Source organism: Oryzias latipes, chromosome 4, assembly GCF_053564925.1.
Source record: "Oryzias latipes strain Hd-rR chromosome 4, Olatipes_Hd-rR_3.1".
Lineage (NCBI taxonomy): Eukaryota > Metazoa > Chordata > Actinopteri > Beloniformes > Adrianichthyidae > Oryzias > Oryzias latipes.
Window position 1 is genome coordinate 31,370,349 of NC_136240.1, and position 16,708 is coordinate 31,387,056.

Below are 16,708 nucleotides of genomic sequence, written 5' to 3' on the forward strand. Positions count from 1 at the left end.
CTAATGCAGATGCGTGATATTTAATTAAGCTGGGAGTTAGGTTGCAGGCTGTAAAACAACATCCCTGAAAAGGAGCTTTATGTTGGCTTGATTCAGGGACTGCATCTGCTTTATGGTTACCGATGTTGTCCCAGCCTGGCTTTTTGCTGACAAGGTCACACCAGAAAATTTCAGCAGAAGATCATTTAAGATTTGATTTTATTGCTCTGTAAAAAAAAAGAGTGAGTCATGCATACAGAACTTCTCAAAGGCAGTTTATGGGTGACATTTTTGTGCTCCAAAAGCAATTTGCTTGATCCGGTTTTGAACCGGTTTGATGGATTGCCATTTTTGAGCTGCAGGGATTGAACTGAAATTACCTTTCATTTGAGCCCAACAGTACCACATCCAAGCTCCTCAGCTCTTTGGATGTTAGATCACTGATGAGATGGAAAACTACACAGCCACAACTTTGTTAAAATAAAGTTCTATTGATAGTTGTCAAATGTTTTAGACGTTGCAATAAAACGGATGCATCTTTTGCAGAAGTTGCTGGACACACATTTCCGTGAAAATCTTGCACTGAGCTGTTGTAAGAACTTTTTACAGCCAAAAATATAAAAAATGTGTGTAAAAGACGAAGTTTGAATAATTGAATCTTTATTAAATTGGTACTAAATCAGATTTAAAAGAAAAAATCTTTGGAGAGAAAATCCCTTTTCATGATTGTCTTCTGTGACTGCACAGTCACAGATGTGATTTTTGAATTAAAAAGATAAATTTAAACAGACTTTAACTTTTAAATTAGATCACATGTGATTCTAGTTTGTTTTACGTAAAAAAAAGGGCAACATACTTATTGGGTAAATTTAAGCTTCATGGGATTTTATTGACTATTTTATTTAAAGAAAAAAAGTGAAAAACTGCTGAATATTATATTTAGTGGCTGAAAATTACATGTTCCCTTTTCAATTTTAAATGAATGCACAAAATACTGTCTTTGAAATGACCAACCAACCGACCAACCAACCAACCGACCAACCAACCAACCAACCGACCAACCAACCAACCAACCGACCAACCAACCGACCAACCAACCAACCAACCAAACAACCAACCAACCAACCAACCAACCAGCCAGCCGTGAGTCAATCAGTTAGGAACAATAAACCACATCGTTTTACTTCAAATAGGCTAATAAGGAGTTGTTTCTTTTATTCTTATTGGTGTTGTTTAAAAAATAATAATAATATCTGGTAGAATTCAGAACTGTAGATTACAACATATAAGTCCAGCCCATACCACTATACTATTGCCACCATGTTTGACTGTTTTATGTTAGTAGGAAAAAAAACACGATTTTTTTCTTTCTGTCTGCCATTTACAAGAAGCACAATTTCCAACAAGTTCACCATCTTTCTTAGTCCACAGAACATTCAATCTTTTGGCAGAAAAACATTGTTTTAGGTTATTTTTTTTATCAAGCAAATGCTGTATTCCCCCTTAAGTCTATGTGCAGCTTCAGATCTGATTTAAACTCTACATATAGTTAAGTAAAGAAAAGAAAAGCTTCAGCAAAATCTCAACGGGGAAGATCAGTTGTTTCCCTCCTCACAGCACCTCGAGGTGCAGTCCTTTGTAAAACCGCATTCATTCTTCATTTACCTCAGTGCTTTGGTCCAACAGCTAATCAGCAGCATTTTTTTTTAGCCAATCAATATCTGTTACCTTTCCTTTAAAACGTAAGCCCTCCTCCAGCCTGTTCTCCACCTCTTTGTGCTCTCGGCACACATTGTCCTTTCCGTGGGCACCGTCAGTGTTTGGTTCTCTATTTTTGCGAGGCCGTGTTGCAGAGCCTAATCTACCAAAAGACTTTTACTGTTGTAATACATGTATCTTTCCATTCCTTTAGGATCTCTCCTCCATGCAAAAATTGACTCTATAATGCTTTTCAATTCCCTATCAAGAAAACTTTCAGACATCTATTGCTTCCATGAATATCCAATTTGTCTCAAACAAGAATATATTGTAGAGATTAACTTAGCTATAAATTAGTGCTCAACGAGTTTACGTTCCCACTGAGAGTTTTTGGTTTGTCGCTTTCGAGTTTTTTTATACATCAGGGGGTTGCACAAATGTTTCGCTGAGCTCTGTGGACTCCTGACAGTTGTTGTCACTCCTACGCGATGCAAGCCGCTCAACCAAACAGTGCAGATGGAGCGCTGCGGGACGTGTCTGCTGGGAGGTTGTTTTTTTTCTCCTTTTCTTTATATTTATGTTCTGTTCCAGACCCTAGAGAACCCAATTTTATTTATATTTTCCTTCTTGCATCTTCAGAGAAAAGAAAATGATTCACATATTCATTTTCACGTAGGTATATTTTTTTTAATCACAAATAGGAAATCATGATGTGCACAGACTAACAAAACAAAGCGAAACAAAACAGCAAGGCCAGAAATCTGTGAGCAAAACAATGGTGACAACATAGCAGTGTGATTAATGTCAGCTGAGAGATACTGTGCAGCAACGGGGGGTATATCAAATCCCAGGGAGAAACAAAAAATCTAAACATGAAGAACGTGCAAGAATGACTCTGTCACTGAGCTTACAACACACATTCCTAAAGAAAGAGTAGTAATTATTACTGCGTGTTGTTTCCTGTAGGGATTTCCTGCTTCCTAAAGAAGTGCAGTGTTTGCAGCACAAAGGGCACACAGACAGAAAAGTGCAAAACGAGAAGGTTTTTGACATGTTTGCCATGCTACGGTGTGTGACATATTGTGGCTGTAAGATGAGAAAACACTGCCGATGGGTAACTTCGCTGCAAAAGCAGTGTTGTTTTACAATCACTTCATTTGTGTACTTTATTTTCTTGTACAAAGGAGTAAAAATTCCTGCACTGGTGGAAAAGTTCTCTGATAATGAAAGTGGATTGCAACCACTGACTGATCTTTCAATTTTTTTGCATAAAAATTGCAAATCTTGGAATGCACATTTTAGACGGCTTACACAAAATTAACAATTGTGCCACGTTTTTTCCCCCCACACATCATCTGTGCCATTCTAGTCACTTGGTTAAATTGTGGAGGGGAAATTCTGGATATAAAAGAGAGGAAACATAGCAGTGCAATTTACATCACTGGGACCTGTATCATCCTAGATGTAGGACCACTGACCCGACCCGGGAACATGAATCAAGCTAGAGTGATCCCACAGTTTAACATTAAAATGATAAATGTTCAGAATTGAAAAAGTGAAAAATCAAGTAAAATCTGGGACAATCACTAATATTTGATTTGTAAACATGAAGTGGGAGATGTTACATTCAGTCATGCTTGGAATGTTTTTTTCATTGAGGAAATACTGGAATTTCTTCATAACAAAAACTACTGTTTTTCTGTTGTTTTTTAACAGCTCACCTGACACACTGTCCTCACTATCGTCAGCAGTTTTGCAGAACTGCTTACATTTCCACCATGAGCAGAAACTGTACACTACACAGTCCAGCAGGCTGACACAGTGTGTTAAAGGTGTTGCAGTGATTTTCTCAGACGCCTCCACGGTTTGAGGATTTCACAGCTCTGACAACCTGCTGTTGTGCTGCGATTAAGATCATAGGTACTTTCAGGTTTGATCTCAGTTTGATGGAGATGTCTTCCATATGTCCACGTTCAGGCCATAATTTAAATTAAAAAAAAACATCCAGGGCTTTTTAGAGTTTAATATACAGAAATGACGAACACAAACAGAGTGGCTATAGGACAAGAGCTAATTTTGGCAGTTTTTCCATTCATTTGTACAAAATAACGATGTGACAAAAAAGAATAACAACATCACAGGGGGAAGTCATAGATAAACGGATAAAACGCTGTCTCCTGTGAGATCCTGCTCGTCGTGTTCAGAGGGGCTGTGACCATGCTTTTTGTGTTCCCAGATATTCCAAACAAATGTAAATATTTTAATTCCTAAGTTAATTCCGAGCCCAACAATAGTAATGAAACAATGTGTAGCAAAGATTCATTGAAGAAAAAAGATATATCAATCCAATTAAAAACACTTCATTGATTATGCTTGTTTTTCTAAAGATAGACAGAAGATACTTGTAGTTTATATATGAATGCATTTACTTGGCTTTTTTGTTTGTTTTTTGTAACCAGATGATTTGTCTTCTCAATTAGAATATCCTGCAAATGCAAAATAAAGACATTTGCCTTTTCTTTCTTCCTTAAGAATTCTTCTTCATTTGGTCTTGCTTTGAATAACTATTATACCTTCTGATCAAGCAAAGTCAGCATTTTTTTTCCTTATCTACCTACAAGTTGGTGATGCTAACGTCTAGTGATGCTGAGATACGTTGATGAAATGCCTCTAATGTTTTTTAATGTGCTGCAGATATAATTTCCATTCATACATAAGCGTGTAAAACTTAAATATCTAAAAGAGTTCTATGTGTGTATTGATTTGGGATTTAACATTGTTTTATTTTGAAATCTATCACCTTATTTTCCTCTTTTGCATCTTTTCGCTTATATTTTCTCACAGGATGTGGTAACACTGTGGACGGGCAGATGGTCTATTTCCAACCTGACGTCTAAAAATATTACATGATAAACACTTTTCCTTTAAGAGTTATACAAATTTGGGCATTTCTTCACTTCCATATATATAGGTTCACACATGACGATTGTCAGTTTAGGAGGGATTTTCATTTTAAATTGTTTAAATGTTTCTTTCTTATCAGTTTACCTTCAGGGTTAAACACTTTTTTAATTGAGCCAAACTTTAGACAGAAAAAAAAGGTGCAATTTTGTGAAAGTATCAGCAATTATTGGGTACTCCTACAGGAAAGCATGGGCAGTCACAGAATGTTAGCAATGTCAGCAGACATGCATGTGAAAAAAATGCATTTTTTTCCAGGGCAAAGTGGCATGTTTGATAAAAAGAACCACTTTCTAAGTCTAATTTAGACAGACTACATATCGGGTTAAAATGTAGTCTGCTTGTGCGTATCTGTCCTTTTTGCAGGCAGATGAGTGAATGTTGCATTGGATACTTTGACTTCACCTAATAAATGACTGATGTTTTTTGGAAGATGGGATAACAAATCTTCAGTCCACGTCCGGCGTGTCCATACAAACGTGATTGTCTGCAGACGAGTCCTTGTAAACTCATGTTGTGTAGACCATTCCTTGTTGCACACAGTGAGTGACAGCTTCTTTATTAAAGTCTGCACTCACTTAATTGGCATAATACAGCCAGTAAATGAGGTTGAAGAGGGAGAAGACGGATGGGAAAATAATCCGTGACCATCTGTCGATGCCGTTCACATCCGTGAGATCAGGAATTTTGATTTTCAACTGTGAAGATCGTCTCTGCAGCCGGGTCTTCTTCAGATGTGCGTTCCTGTCCAGGCTGAGGCGACCTGGATCGTGCACCGCGCTCTGCTTCCTGTACTGGATCCCAGAGTTGTCAAACACCATGGAGGAGGAGTTGTGAGTCTCACTCAGGGTGGTGGTAATCTCATTACTTCCCACCTCGTTGTGGATCTCTAAGGTTGTCAGCAAAATGTTGCCCTGGGAGTCGACCTGGGAACAACAGACGGCAGTGATGTTAAAATGGTTGAGTGGAGACATGAGTGGCGTGCTTCGGAGCTCCTGGCTGACCACTGCGAACAAGCAGTCAGATTATAGCTTCAGAACAAAATTGGGTTTTCTGACAGACCAGTCCTTACAAATCAAAGATTGTATAATGTTGAACAAAACACAACATTTCAAAATGTACTTTAACTATGAATTCTCTCAACAAAAATTACCTGAATGAGAAAAATCAAAAATACAAGATGGACACAATGATGGAAGAAGAGGAAAAGCGAGAGAAAGTTGAGCATGAAAGGAAGTGACAACATTAATGAAAAGCAAAGCTTTACAGAATGCTCTCATTTTGCCACATTTACATACATTTTAAATCGGGATCAGATATTTGTTTTCATTTTATAATGCTGGACTACATTTTCTATGAAGGTTTAAACTTTGAGAGTTCAAACAATAGAGAAAAGTGTGAAAATGATCACGTGTCCCTCAGAAACAGGTATAATGTGTGCAGTGAAGGTTCACAGCCTCAAAACATCTAAAATTATGATTAAAAATATATTTTGAACTTTGCTAATTTCACCAGTCGCAGGTTATTTTTAGAACATATCTGCCGAGATAAATGAGGGAACACTGTACACGAGATAAATCATGGAATTTAAAATGAAATTTTAAAAAAGCATTTTTTTTTACATGTTCTTCTTCAGGGAAGGCCTTTGAGGGACCAAAGCCATTAGAATTGCCAAATGGTTGCAACAGCATAACGTTCGTAGCGCATGGAAAAAAATGTCATTAATGGGAAGTTCCCACAGCCCCAGATCATCACACTACCACCACCGTGTTTGGCTGTGGCTACAATTTACTTTTCTTTTTGAGCGAATACAGAACAACTGCTGTTTCTGGATTGATACAGATTTGTCTTTCTTGTTGGAATTTCCCACCAAAGTTTTCTTTCAAGTGGAATCATGAACTCTGATCTTGTTCACCTTCTATTGTAATTTCCTGATTGAGTTTTCTTAGAAATGTACAATTTTACTCATGTCTGATTCAAAATTTCTATTTTACACCAATCATAAGTATAGAAGCCATGTATTGTTCTCTGAGCTAAAACAGTCTTGTTACAGTGTTCTCTATGTTAATCCATTATGATCACTGGCAGAATAAATATGAAATACTGGTCAAGATTATGGAATTGTGCAAGTAAAGTTAAGGGGGAAAAAATATCTTTAATTCTCTTTCTTAGCCTTCCCTCTGTTGTCTACAATAAGCTAAAGCTAAAAAGGGAAATATTTCTAGTATCTAAAACTTAAAAATAACAGGTTTTGGAAGACTAGCTTTTATCTTCTACCAAAATAAAAGCTGTAGGGTTGACTGAATGTTTTTGCAGAATATTGAAACACATTTTTCTAAAAAATCTAGAGGGTTTGCACTTATTTACGCATCGTAATAAACTGCAACCTTGAATCTAGCCACAGGGGTTGCAAGCCAGTTACTTCTGTGCCGGTCCCAAGCCCGGATAAATAGAGAGGGTTGCGTCAGGAAGGGCATCCGGCGTAAAAATTGCCAAAATAACCATGCGAATCATCCACAACACTTTAGACATACCGGATCGGTCGAGGCCCGGGTTAACAACGACCGCCACCGATGCTGTTAACCTACAGGGTGTCGGTGGAAATTTGACTACTGTTGGTCGAAGAAAGAGGGGAGGCAGAAGGGTCCGTGGCCAGAGAGAGAAGGGAAAAGGCAGGAACATAGGTTTGAGAATAGGGACTCATAACGTTGGCACAATGACAGGGAAAGGCAGAGAGCTGGCAGACATGATGGAGAGAAGGAAGGTAGATGTACTGTGTGTGCAGGAGACAAGGTGGAAGGGCAGCAAGGCACGTAGTATTGGAGGAGGATACAAACTGTTCTATCATGGTGTTGATAGGAAGAGAAACGGGGTAGGAGTGATTCTGAAGGGGGAGTTTGTAAACAGCGTTCTAGAGGTGAAAAGAGTCTCAGACAGGATGATGAGCCTAAAGTTAGAAATTGAAGGGGTGATGGTGAATGTAGTCAGTGGGTATGCGCCACAGGTTGGCTGTGAGTTAGAAGTGAAGGAGAGATTCTGGAGTGAGTTGGATGAGGTCATAGAGAGTTTTCCCAGAGGAGAGAGAGTTGTTATTGGAGCAGACTTTAATGGGCATGTTGGTGAGGGCAATAGAGGTGATGAGGAGGTGATGGGCAGGTTTGGTGTGAAGGAAAGGAATCTGGAGGGACAGATGGTGGTGGACTTTGCGAAGAGGATGGAAATGGCTGTAGTCAACACTTACTTCCAGAAGAGAGAGGAACATAGAGTGACATACAGAAGTGGAGGTAGGAGTACTCAGGTGGACTACATCCTATGTAGACGAGGCCATTTGAGAGAGGTTAATGACTGCAAAGTGGTGGTAGGAGAGAGTGTAGCCAGACAGCACCGCATGGTGGTGTGTAAGATGACTCTGGAGGTCAGGAAGAAGAAGAGAGGGAAAACAGAAAAGAAGACCAAGTGGTGGAAGCTACAGAATGAAGAAACTTGTGAGGAATTTAGGCAGAAGTTGAGGCAGGTCCTGGGTGGTCAGGATGAGCTTCCAGAGGACTGGGAAACTACAGCAGAGATTATCAGGGAAACAGGTAGGAAGGTGCTAGGTGTGTCATCTGGAAAGAGGAAAGACGGTAAAGAGACTTGCTGGTGGAATGAGGAAGTACAGGAATGCGTCCAGAGGAAGAGGTTGGCTAAAAGGAAGTGGGATGTAGAAAGGACTGAGGAAGGTAGACAGGAGTACAAGGAAGCGCAGCGTAGAGTGAAGAGAGAGGTGGCAAAGGCCAAACAGAAGGCTTACGATGAGCTATATGACAGGTTAGACACAAAGGAAGGAGAGAAGGACTTGTACAGGCTAGCCAGACAGAGGGACAGAGATGGGAAGGACGTGCAACAGATAAGGGTGATTAAGGACAGAGATGGAAAGGTGCTAACAACCAAAGAGAGTGTACAGAAAAGATGGAAGGAGTATTTTGAAATAAACTGCAACCTTGAGAATGGTTTGAGTGGTTGTAGGAAATTACAAACACAGAGATACTGAAAACACAACACAGACCATTGGTGATGAGAAGAATAGATATGATGCCAGAGAAGTCGGGATAAAGTTGGACGATCGTCAATGCAGTCAAGATGGTTTGACTGGCGCAACTGATGGAGACAAAAACTCACCCGCTGTGAGTGACGACGCCCTTGTACCTGATTGGACTGTTTTAGAGATGAAAACTTGCAATTGACTCCTTCCAGTAAAGACTAGCCAGAAGACAAAAAGACAGAGGCCTGTATCTGAGCTTTGCTAAAGAGTTAGCCGAGGAAGCAGAGAGCCTAAAAGTGATAAACGCAGATCTACGTCGATTCTCACAGCTGGTAAAATAGCAAAAAAGTCACAGAAATGAAAAAAAATTATACCTCTTATGCTCTTTCTTTCTAGTTTGCAATTTTTACCGCAGCTAAAAACTTTAAATATAAAGTCTCCTGCTGTAAGATTAATATAAAATTGACATTAAGAATAAAATGTTTGAATGACAGACTTGCTAGACAATTGTTTTATTCCTTAGAATTTAAAGATCAATGTGTTTCCTTGCAAGTTTTTCTAGAGTGTTAAAAAAAGCAAATATCAGAAATGAAAAGTGAAGATTAAATTCATGTCACTTTTAGAAGCAGTTATGTGGGCTCTTGACCATCCAGTCACAAATGTGTATCAGCTTCACTGAGTTCTGCTGTCATTCTCACCTTAGGTTTTTCATACTTGCTGCGCTCATTATTTGCCTTCAGCGCCTTCTCAGCCAGCTTCTTCTGCATCTGAGGGCCTCGTCCAAAGAAGATGTAGTTGACAAAGGCATATTCCAGCAGAGCCAGGAAAACGAACACGAAGCAGCCCATCAGGTACATGTCAATAGCTTTGACATAAGGGATTTTGGGTAGCGTTTCCCTCAGATGGGTGTTGATGGTTGTCATGGTCAGCACAGTGGTGATCCCTAAAGACAAGAGAAATGTTTGAATCATTGACTGTATCTCAGAACTGGGTTGTGTGATCCCTTCCCCCCTGTGTCAATAGAAATATTAACTCAGAATAATCACCGCTTAATGGAATTTTCAGGTTCCCACATGCCAATATTTGTATTGCGAAAAAATGGTGACTGAATGGACTTGATTTCATTGGAACCAGAAGCGAGTCATTTTTTTTTATAGGTGACGTCAACTCGCTCCAGTTCTCTTATTCAGTCAATGATTTGAATGAATTTTAGAATAAGAAATGACACACTCCACTCTTGAGTCTAGATTACAGAGGGATTAATTTGATATCTCTGCAGGTGAAGACATGTGGCATCTTGATAGGAATGAACATTCAGCTTAGACAGGCAGAAAACACTCCACCATATGTTCTACAACTCATGCTGCTTACGACAAGCTCAGCAAATACACAACAAGCTGAAATGCATTCTGAATAACATGCACCATCAACGGATATTGTGCTGCCTTTGCATCCTCTGGAAGGTTCAGCAGTGGATGGTGTGTCTATTTTTGTTTATTCAGGATAACATAATTAAAACAAAAAAGCTGCACTGTAAGTTAAGGAAGCTATGAAGCTTCAGGAAGACAGGCAGAAAGGTCAAAGAAAGTAATTCAAAATGAAACCATAGCACTTCAAATGCACTCAGTGGACCTAATATCTCATATTAACTATAGTTGTCTTTATACGTACAGTTAATAAGGTTGCAATATTTAGGCCATTCCTAAACGTAAAGGACTAGAAATTCAAAAAATCCTAATCCGTAGCTGTAAATAAGCTTGACTTGCTCAGGGGTACTATGTCAAATCTTAACTCTATTGAACTCACTGTCACTAACATGTTTGTCTACATTGGGGAATGAAACTGAAACAAACAAAAGGTTTTCCAGATAGCGGAGCCAGTTAGTATGACATTCCAGACAAATCATGCATTTTGTGGTACAAGCACTAAATTTGTCTTGGATGTACCTTAATGCTGCCACCAGGTTCAATTTGCGCATAGTTTACGGGTGAAAACTGTTCATACGTGAATATACGTGGAAAAAGTGAGACAAGTTGCGGTTCTTTGTGTGAAATTTTCACAGATGTATCACAAATGAACCACAGAAAAACCTCAGAATAAGTACAAATAAAACACACAAAGAACACGCAAACCATTGAATTTCTTCACTTTGACATTCAGAACACTGAGTAGAAATCACGTTGTGTCACGACCATGGTCAGCACCAGCCGCTGGCCCTCGCAATGCTTTGTTGTAATTAAGCAGTCGGATTCCCCAATCCACACCAGTTCTAAACAGCCAGGCAATGCCCAAGGCAACCTGCCAGAGGGCGACCCCTGCCGAGACAAGTGACCCCCCCAGCGGGCGTCCAGAGTCGCATCTGCGCACGACGTAACTGGCCAAAATCCTCCAACCTGCCCTAAACGCCGGACAGTGCACTGTGAGAGGGGTAGGACTCATCAAATGCGTTATTCTCAACCGACCAAAAATTTTGACCAGCTCAAAACCAAATTCACGACCCATTGGCCCAAAACCTTGACGGACATCGTCGCCCATCAATGAATGTCAATGTCCGTCCGTCAGACATCCGCGCACATCAATGAATGAATGAAATACCTACTGTATATCATGCATCTAGCACAAAAGACCAAATTTCATACCTTGAAAATGCGCAAAATGTACATAGCGGTGGTGTAACACAACCTATATTTAGCCATGAAAAAAAATCCAAAAAGGTGGCCATTTGTAAAGATGGCGGCCACACACTCAATTGTTACAAAAATATTTAATGTGTGTTTGCTCCCGTCTCAACAAAATAATCTGTTTATGCATAAAATTCAGCCTTTACAACTAAAGGTGGAACCTTTACTATTATATGTGTATTATAACTATCATATCTGTATAAATATTTTAAAATCTTGGATTTTCTATGGGCTAACAGACTCCCTTCTGAAAGAGGGGATCCTATGGTACATCCATGCCAGCTTTGGTGCTTTTACCACAAAATGCATGATTATTTTAATAAATGACTCCAATATGTATGATCCTGCAGACATTTTTCTAAAACCTCTTTCTTTTTTGTAAAAGAGGCAAATTGATCTCATCTTGATGCATGAATTTCTTACACAGACAGTTCTCGGAGAGCTGAATGAGGATTTTTATTAACCAGCTGAGGCTCGTTTAATAGCCAACTCGTGAGCTCAGAATTACACGAACAGTGGACTTGGAGTTTCCAGAAAATTTCTACTTATTGGGCTGTGAATACCAAAAGACAACATCATTTACACTGACTATTCTTGTAAACAAAACCCTGTGTTAATGGACCATTAGTTTTAGTTCTACAAGTCAGTGGAAAGTGTGAGACTGAGCATTAACCACACTGCAGGACAAGCCTGAAACAGAACAAACAAGGCTCTTCCCTGATTAATATTAACTGACTTCAGTGAGACTCAAATGGGAAAATAACCCAACAATATTGCTTTGCATGCACAATGAAAGAAGATTTAAACAATCATCTGAAATATTATATTTTATGATTATGTTGTTTCAGCCTCATGTATTGCACGCTAAAATCTTGTGCAAAATTTACAGAGAGAAGAAAAAATCTCAGGTAAATCCTTCAGGATGAAGGGGGAATTTTTAAAACAAATTCCTTATATGTAAATTATTTTATTGACATGTTCAAAAAGTCAAAATACAAATTTTTTTGTTTCCATATTGTATGTTTCTTCAACCTAAAACCTAACCATAAAAACATTTTCAGGAAAAAATGGAAAATCAGTTTGCTGGGCACAAGAGTGAAACCAAAGGTGTTCACTTTTCTTTAAGTGTTTCTTTCTGTGAAACTCAACAACGTGGTTTTTTTTATTACTGAATTACAATGACACCAAGCTGCAGTGGATTTAGTTTGCTTTTCCTTATCTGTCAATATTTAGTTCCTTTAGAACTGTTTTTTTCCTGCTTTTTAAATCCAGGATCATTTTAAAGCCAGGAGTCTGCATAAAAACAGTCGTTCCCCACACATTGCAACAATTTCTGTGCAAACAAGCAATGAAAATGCAGTTTTACATCCACTTAGATAAACATAAAAACCTCCCACTGATGTGACAGCGGCCACAGAAGACAAACTTACAAGCAAGGACTTTCAGTTTTCAGGGTCTAATACTTCCTAAGTTGAAAAAAAAACTTTTTTTCAAAAGGATTGACCTCAAGCAGTCATATTTCATGACATTTCACTGTAGATTCAGTAGCAGGTCTACAGACATTTGTACTCAAGATTTCTGGAACGAGCGAGCCTATCAGTCAAAAGGAATCTCACTAAAACTAAAGCCCTCAGACATTTTCTGCTCTGTGGCTAAATGTTCAAAGCACCCCGTCTTCGTCCCACATTTTCTAGCACTTCTCCATTTCAATCTAAGAAACAGCAGGTATAACTGCTAAAAGAAAAGACTACGTAAAAGCAAAAACATAAAAAAAATCATGTGCTGAAAGAGAAAAGACGCTGTAAAGTTATATATTCCTTTACCTTTTGTTATATTCATACAAACATTTTTTTCTGTAAGACCTGCAGACTTTTTTTTTTTTTTTACTGTATGCATCAAATCGTACCTAATGCAACTCTGGCAGCTGAGGCGTCATAATTTATCCAGAATGACACCCATGATAGGATGGTGATGAGGATGGAGGGCATGTACGTCTGCAGGATGAAGTACCCGATGTTTCGCCGCAGCTTGAAGCTCAGAGACAGTCGAGGGTAGGCACCTGCAGGGAGAGATGGAGAATCTATCAGCCTTGATTTTGGTGAAAGAACGTCATGTTTCTGTATTTCCAAATACTTTGACCAGACTTGCACATCAACTTGATGCTCTTATGTTGGTGTGGTGTGAAAAGCCGATCATAATTAGCTCTAATAACAAGAATTATAAAACATTTTCCCACCTAGAATGAATTCAGCTGTGAAAAGAAATGGCTGTTTTCTCACTTTCTACACCCTTCCACAAAAATAAATCATGATGCTTTTCTTTGTCTACTTATCTAGAGCTTGAAAAAAAACAAGAATTGCTGCCTCTCTAATGCTGATAGAAGTATATTATTCCTGCATATAAAAAAATATGGGGGTTTCTGTGACTTGTTTAACTATTTTTAACATAAAAACAGCAATTTTTGAAGGTCAAAAAAGCTGCATATTCTCTGATAATTCCCATTCTCCTTAAAGTCCCACTCGGATCTATTATCTTTTGATCTATTGTTAAAACATCCCCAATAGTCTTTCAATAATGATTTTTAGCCAAAATCCAAAAAACCTGTGTCGTTTTCTAGAACATAATCTCTGCAGAGCAGCAGTAGTTCATCAAAAATTCACCTCTGAGTTGTTGGCAGAACTGTTGGCACGGAGTACGTTTGAGCTGATTTCCCATCATCCCTTTGATTACACTCTACCATTAGCTTACAGTCCCTCACACCCCCATTGCAACAAAGCCAGTGAGCAATATTAGAGCTATCGAATCAGTTTTGAGCCAGATGCAAGCTTGGACGAGGACAACGAGGACGTTCATGGATCTAGTTGTCTACAACTAACATTTGATTAAAGAAATTCTCAGAAACACAGTTGATTAAAGTCAGGAAAAACCATTCCTTGTCTCTCATAAACTAGCACTAAAGGAAAACAAATCCATATATTTCAAATCTAAGTGAAATCCCCAAATGTTGGATTTATTTATTCGGTTTGGAAAAAAAGCAGGATAATAAATTGAGTAAGCTGTGAGTGCAAAATTAATATTTTTGAACCATAAAAAATAGTTTTTCAAGCTCAATTTCAAATATAAATCCCCCCACCCCCCACTGTCACATACCAGTGGAAAAGACTACGTTCCTGGAGACCAGTTTGTAGTCGACTATGGAAAACTGAGGGAGCTCAATGCGAGTCACGCCGGTCACAGCAGTGTCTCCTCCTTTCCAGTAGAACTCAATGTCATCTGTGGTGTAACCATCTATGAGGAGGCAAGGAGAGGGTGTCACAAATGGAGACTTGCTGAAAAATCCATCTGCTTCTTTCTGCTGCATTACAAAAACCAATCAGCAACAGATTTACAAGAAGCTATTTGTAAATGTTTGAGGGTGACTTTTGATACATGCTCAGAATCAAGAACTGTCAATAGTTTCTTGGCAGCACAGAGGGTCAAAGATGTCATCGTGACTGATGATGCGAGCGTAATCCCTATCGTGATTAACGGAGGAAATCTCTTTTTGCCTAAAATGGGTGGATGAAGTCATTTTAGGCGTGGAAGGGTGCATGTAGGCGTGGAAGGGTGCATGTAGATTCGTTATTCAGAGATATAACAAATTGAAAAATGTTAAGCAATGCAGCTGCCTGTCCAGTTTCGAGATGAGGCGTGGCACAGCTTCATTCCTACTTTGAGGAACCACAAATTAAGTGTGTGTGCTGTTGTGCTCTACAGAGCACAAAAACTCACAGCTCTCGATTTCCAGAGTGCAGTTCTGCTCGTCCAGCGGGTATCGCCTCAGATCCATCATGCAGGCAGCAGTCGTCGTGATTCTGAATCATGACATAAACAAAAGTAAGACATGGTCAAATCCAGCGGACAAAGATCCAAATCTACAGTTTTCGTTAACTCAAGAAATCATGCCTGTACACAGTAAAGATATGATTTGTAGGTCAAAATATATAGTCCAAAGAAAGTATCACATTGATTATGCAAAGTTTTTCCTCTGTTATTTAATCTGTTGAGAAGCGCCTAAACCCATTTTTCTGTCTCTTGTGTTGTAATACCAAAAACCCAAATGCATCAGTCTTAATCTCTTCTGTGCGTTTTACCTGAATACAGTGTAACACTTGAACATAAACAGTATGACTCAAACTCTCTAAAAGAGTTTGGTTGTAGTCCCTCTCCGATCACCTTTTGATCCATCTTAGAGTTACAGTTTTGATCCAGACTACACCTCAGACAAAGACGTACATTGTGACGAGGTTCTTCTTAGCAGTGAATAAATAAATCCCTCTAAAATAAGATGACCAAGCCAGCAGACTCCACATTTCAAACAATGGGATTTTGTTGTTCCCAAAACAACAATAAAAGAAATACTTCAACTGATTCTGGGAGAGCCTGTTGACACCACTGCAACCAAGACTGCTCTCCCTCACCCCACATAAAAGCTTAGCCCCTCGCACAGGCCAATTAAACAAACACTTCTTTAAAACAAATTTTTGCCTTGCAACCTGGAGGATTCATAAAAAAACTCCAAAATTACATTTAACACAAAAAAACTATAGTAACGGATGAAATACAGGAATGTTTGAAACAAAATCAATTAGACAGACAGGAAAACAAAGTAAAATAACGATTCTGACATGTGAAGTCACTTCCTGTTTCCTGTGGACATGTATGCTGATGTGTACAATGCTCTGGTTTGGCTGTTTGTGAAGAGAAACTTAAATGGTGAGTAAGATTCAGTTTAAACCAAGTGTGCACCCTGATAGTTAAACAAAATATGAAATGTGAATGATTTGTCAGCCTGGGTGTGTGCATGTGTCCGGTGCAACTATAAACTGCTACTGTGCTGGGAGAAAAGAGACGAGACAAACAATTCAGGCGCTGTCCTGCAACCTGTGACGCCACTTCGTCACATACATCTTTTTGTCTGCAAGATGATCCATCAAAATGGAGCGGAGCAGGACCTTGTGGTCTGCTGTAGTAGCATCTACGTCACAGCTACAAGCTTTTTCCAACGGCCTTCTGTCGTCTGCTCCTGATTTACAACAATTTGAACGAAGAAACAGCAATTTTAAGCGTAGTTTTCTTCATATATCACTTTATATATCTCTATGGAGATATATAAAGATCTCCACTGTCATTAGAAGTTTGCTACAAAAGCATATTAAAAACACGAAAAATTCTATTTTCGTTGGAGTGGGTCTGTAACTCAACAGTCACATTAGTGCTGTTCACATAGGAAAAACACTTAAAAAAATTAAGATGCCATTTCTAAAAAATGTTTTTCTTTCTCAGTTAATTTAGCTTTTTAGAAATGCCCCTGTTGTGACATATAGCT

At 38.9% G+C, this 16,708-nt stretch overlaps 2 protein-coding genes across 5 annotated transcripts in view; one reads left to right on the top strand and one right to left on the bottom strand.

The window, feature by feature from the left end:
- Positions 1-2,342: 2,342 nt before the first annotated feature.
- The window catches only part of gabrb3 (gamma-aminobutyric acid type A receptor subunit beta3), a 55,324-nt gene continuing 40,958 nt past the window's right edge, over positions 2,343-16,708 (bottom strand). For 2 of the 4 annotated variants that reach the window (XM_023954490.2, XM_023954491.2), the window contains 6 exons: positions 15,112-15,194; positions 14,491-14,628; positions 13,247-13,399; positions 9,358-9,602; positions 8,797-8,877; positions 2,343-5,564 (listed from right to left, as the gene is read on the bottom strand). In XM_023954490.2, coding sequence (XP_023810258.1) covers positions 5,217-5,564; positions 8,797-8,877; positions 9,358-9,602; positions 13,247-13,399; positions 14,491-14,628; positions 15,112-15,194 — 1,048 coding nt within the window. In that variant the 3' untranslated portion in view covers positions 2,343-5,216. The remainder of the gene's footprint in view (positions 5,565-8,796; positions 8,878-9,357; positions 9,603-13,246; positions 13,400-14,490; positions 14,629-15,111; positions 15,195-16,708) is intronic. The other 2 variants (XM_078946655.1, XM_023954493.2) reach the window with 1 other exon arrangement.
- Positions 16,023-16,708, top strand: part of gabra5 (gamma-aminobutyric acid type A receptor subunit alpha5) — a 53,690-nt gene continuing 53,004 nt past the window's right edge. Inside the window, exon 1 of the mRNA XM_078946656.1 lies at positions 16,023-16,095. Coding sequence (XP_078802782.1) covers positions 16,038-16,095 — 58 coding nt within the window. The 5' untranslated portion in view covers positions 16,023-16,037. The remainder of the gene's footprint in view (positions 16,096-16,708) is intronic.